The 5000-nt window shown below is 37.2% G+C and overlaps 1 protein-coding gene across 1 annotated transcript in view; it reads left to right on the top strand.

Annotated features, from left to right (window-relative positions):
- LOC135200492 (roundabout homolog 2-like) overlaps positions 1-5000 on the top strand; it is a 748467-nt gene that overhangs the window by 647880 nt on the left and 95587 nt on the right. Inside the window, exons 5-6 of the mRNA XM_064229141.1 lie at positions 48-178; positions 3810-4076. Coding sequence (XP_064085211.1) covers positions 48-178; positions 3810-4076 — 398 coding nt within the window. The remainder of the gene's footprint in view (positions 1-47; positions 179-3809; positions 4077-5000) is intronic.

The raw sequence follows: 5000 nt of genomic DNA, 5'->3' as shown, positions 1-5000 counted from the left end.
TTACCATGCTTCAGATATTTTGTAATTGCCTTGTTCTCTGCTCTCAGGGTTCAGATACTCGAAGACGGTACCTTAGTCATCAAGGAGGTATTGCAGACTGATGAAGGGGAGTACGTGTGTCACGCCTCCAACCCTGCGGGCAGACGCAGCTCTCCTCCTGCCATTCTCGATGTCATTGGTAAGTTTTAAAAGAAAGAGTTTTTTTTTTTTTATGTTCTCAGATATTTCTGTACGGGCTTTCCCTTTTGTTGGGTTTTTTCTCGACGTTATGTTTGTTATATCAGTATTAATTATGCTGTAAGGCCGTTTCCTTAGTGTGTGTATTTACTGTATATATACTCGGGATATACAGTATAAGTTAAGTATATCTTAGTTTTACCAGACCACTGAGCTGATTAACAGCTCTCCTAGGGCTGGCCCGAAGGATTAGATATTTTTTACGTAGCAAGGAACCCATTGGGTTACCTATAATATATAAATTACTATTTTTTTTTTTCTTTTTTTTTTTTTTTTTTTTTTTTTTTATTCATAAGGTTTGCGCTCCGAGATTTAAAAATTTTAAAAAAAAAAATTGTACGGCTACGTTCAGTAGCTCGCTGCTGAACAGAGTTCTCTGTGCAAGAAACTTCCGCAACACCAGTCACTTCTACTATGCTTAAGCAAAATGTTTGCCATGAGTGCGCTACCTTACTTACATGACTATCCTCTGATCTTCCTCAACCTGTTTGCTTCTTGAATACTAAGGTCAGTCTGTTCGAGTGTCTGTCCCATTCCCATTTTCCTGTCTACTGTTTTCCCTTTATCCCGTAACTCTAATCTTGAACGTGACTAAAGCGTCCCTGGTTCATCTTTTCGCCTGATCTAAACCTTAACTGCAACATAGTTCAATTCATTCCATACCATTTTAGCTCGACTTTCTTCTCATACACTGAACAATTTATAATTCGTTTATCGAGCGTCTACCCTTTTCTCTCACTTACAGTCAACGTCTCTGCTTCATTTCATAATGGATATCATGCTTCTATCTTCGCTTCACCTATTTGACTCAACCTCTTTTTTCATCATCCTTTTACTTGTTACTTTCTATATCATATGATTGTGTGAAAGCGCCACTTCATTCTTCCTTCATCCAGATAGCATTCTCCTCTCCACTTCTCCAGCTTTGATTCACCCTCTGTGTCTCACATTTGTAAGCATCCATTTCTGCTTTTTCAAGATTCCTAACTTTTGTAACCAGCCGCCGCAGATTGTCTTCTTCCTCATCAGCTAACATTGTACTATTCTGTGAAACATCAACCATATCACACCCCCTTTGGGAGCTCTTATTATCCCACGACTCTCCAGCGCCTCAGCGGCGTGGTTGGTGTGGTATTAGCGTCCCATTTCGGTGGTCACGGCTTCGATTCTCGGCCATTCCATTGAGGAGTGAGAGATGTGTATTTCTGGTGATAGAAGTTCACTCTCGACGTGGTTCGGAAGTCACGTAAAGCCGTTGGTCCCGTTGCTGAATAACCACTGGTTCCATGCAACGTAAAAACACCATACAAACAAACAAACAAACAAACCCACGAAACTCCAGCCATTTTTGTCCTTCCTCTTACTTCCTTCATGACGCCATCAATAAGAATAATTAACCCTTCTTTTGGAGCCACTTTTAAAACAAACTAGTTACTTCGTCGACAAGTTTTAGAAGGAGTTTCAGCTTCATAGTAAGAACTTTAAAAGTTCTATCAGCAAACTGCTTTTGTTACCTTATATCCTCAACTAATTGCTTTCGCATCTCTATCAACAATACCCCGAGCTTTTTGTGAGCCCTTACACGAAAGATATGTATTTTATTTCCTTTGATGCATACAGATTGTATCCTATCTAGCCGTTAGTATTCTTGTATTTGCATTAAATAGAAAATCAAGTCTGCAGTGCGAACGTGTTGGTCGAAAACCACTCTGGCTCGCATGTGGATTCTCGAAGTGACTGCGTTCCTTGATAAAATAAGCCAGACGAAAATTGTACCTGTCGTCTTAACGAGCTCTTTGCTTTTCTTTGTTACGAATTATATAAATTTAATTTTCTTTCATCAGTTTTATCACCAGGTCGCCCTAGCAGCACGCTATTATTAAAGTTCTGCTCGCGCACACTCACATACACACGTTCCCATCCTTGACTTCAGGGACATATTAAAAGCATTTTTTTTTTAAATCAGTTCTTTTCCTTACAATTGCATTATTCTTGTATTGATGTGTATGTTATTTCCCCCTTTTACCGTGAAAATGTTTGCGATTAAGAAAAGAGCAAGCGTTCTTATAAAAGAACAAACGAGACAACATGAAAGGAGGAAATGAAAGAATCGCTAAGAATGAGCGAGAGATGAAAGAAGCGAGAGGGGAAAAATAGGTTTTGCAATGTTCATCTCCCTATTGAGTGCCGTTGGTGATTACGAATGATCCCTTTCAGGATGTTTTCATTTCTCTTTTTATTTCTATTTTTCACATTTCATCGGAGCCTTTTGATGTCTTTATACATTTTTCTATTTTTACATCTCCGTGCCCCCTTCAAGAACCCTCTCGGAACTCTGTGTGAAGTTTCTGTGATATTGTGTGGATTACGGCAAGTTTTGCAGCTCCTCCAACCCCACCCCCCCTCCCCCTTCACCGATTTTTACTCCCTCCCTTCCCTCTGCTCCCCTATACTTTTGGCTTTCGGTTCATCCTAAGGTGATTGATGCTGGAATTTTCTTGTCTTTCTCCCACCCACCAAATCCACTCCGGCCTTTTCAGTCCTAGGCGTAAAAGGTATGTTGTAGGTTCGGCAGCTATGGAGAAGTCTTATTGAAATATTTTGAGAGGCTTCGAGGGACATGTTTAGGGATTTTGTAGAAGTTTTCTGACATTCGTAGGGACTACGGAAGTTTCCGGGGATTTCGATGGGGGATTTTTTTTTTTTTCTGACTTTCTTTCCTTTTGCAAGCATCTTAGTAGAGGTGTGAAAGCAGCAGAAAAAAAATAAACACGACATCATAAGTAGTCGATTTGTTTTCAGTGCCTTTTCTTTTTTGTTTATTAAAAATGTTGAGTTAGTGTGAAAATATGTAATTAGGTTTGTTCATGTTAAGAATAATGACTTTTTTTTTGCGTGAAGAACCAATTGCCAAGCAAATCCTAAGGCTTTTTATAGCCCGGGTAATATATATATATATATATATATATATATATATATATATATATATATATATATATATATATATATATATATATATATGACGGTAAACGCCGTCCATTAATTGACCAGTAAAAATTGGAAAATTCTGCTATTAATGAGTCAAAGGCTTTCATAGTTATGTGTAGTTGTAATTGCCGTTATAATTATCTTTCCGAAATCTACAAACATTAAGTTTTGTACAGATATCGAAAAAGACGGTAATTTTGGTGTTCTTCATTTACAGAATTATTTCAATTCGATTTTTTTTATCCTGATTTCAATACCCATTTTTTTTTTAACAATTGTTTATTTTATGATAATTCTTCATTTACCGATTATTCATTTATCAAGTTTTCAGGCAGTGGTATAATTATTTGTAGGTGTGGCATATAGTCTAATCTCTCTCTCTCTCTCTCATAATATATATATATATATATATTATATAGATATATATATATATATATATATATATATATATATATATATATATATACTCGTGTATATTTATATGTATATATATATATATATATATATATATATATTCAAGGTTGCACCTTATATAGCATTCATCATCTTAATTGTCGCATTCTCCTCTCAACTCCTCCCTACAGTGGCACCCTTTTGGGTGAAGGCCCCACGGGACGTGGTAGGCGTCGCCGGCGGCGAGGCAGAACTGAGCTGCCGGGTTGGCGGCGACCCCCCTCCTGCGGTTACCTGGAGGAGGGTGGGAGGTCACATTCCAGTGGCCCGCATGCGGATGGTTATGGACCGCGGCCTGAGGGTGTCGCATCTGCGGCCGCAAGACGCTGGAGTGTACGTCTGCAACGCGGCCAACAGGGCGGCCACCATTTCTGCCAACGCCTCGCTCACCATTTACAGTAAGTGATCAGTTTTTTTATTGTATTTATTTATTTATTTTTTTCTTTGTTGATAAAATGATTATGTTTTAGTCTTTCCAGAGACTATCGTTTGAGCTCATGTTTTGCTCAGTATAAGACAGCAGTAATGTATTCTAACCTTCATTTATATCTATGCATGGAATTTATGGTTACCCTAATCACCTACATTTTTATATTACCATCACCTTCTCCTTCAGTTTCCATTAGTTTGCATCTATGCAATCGTGCTTTCATTGATATGATATGAAAACCATTATAGGAAATGTTATAGATCATTGAAAGTATTATTTCAAGTCATTCTGAATATTGCCTTTCTGTTCATTAAGGGAACTTAGTCGAATTACTTACATTTTGAGTAATGGAATAATTACTATTGAAAAATTTATCGTTTACATGTTCTGTACCGTTTCAGTTGGTGGATAATCTTTGCTTCATTAGAAAATGTCCCAGGCACCCGTTTTGATAATTGTGTTTACTGTTTCATGATAATTGGGGATTTTATTATAAAAAAATTGGTCTGTGGAAATTGTCACATCACGTATCATGACAAATGGTGTTGCTTATGTAGAAATTAGTTAAGAACATACGTGTATTACATACTCAAAAAAAAAAAAAAATCACGACCACAAAACCTTTACCATATCTGAACATGAGCAACCACTCCCCCTCCCCCAACCAACCGCCCTTCAAAAGATGTTACGTTAAAATTATAAATTAAAACAAATGCAACTTTTTACCTTTTTTCAAAATAATAATATAATAATAATAATAATAATAATAATAATAATAATAATAAGAAGAAAGAGAGAAGAAGAAGGAAATAAGAAGGATATGGGATATGCCAGTAGGGCACTAGCACGATCCCTGAAATCGTCCCATATCCCATGAAAAGGCACTAGGCAC

The sequence above is a fragment of the Macrobrachium nipponense genome, chromosome 27 (genome assembly GCF_015104395.2).
Source record: "Macrobrachium nipponense isolate FS-2020 chromosome 27, ASM1510439v2, whole genome shotgun sequence".
Taxonomy (NCBI): Eukaryota; Metazoa; Arthropoda; class Malacostraca; order Decapoda; family Palaemonidae; genus Macrobrachium; species Macrobrachium nipponense.
Note: the sequence above shows the minus strand (reverse complement) of the source record. Positions and strands in the feature narration are given on the sequence as shown.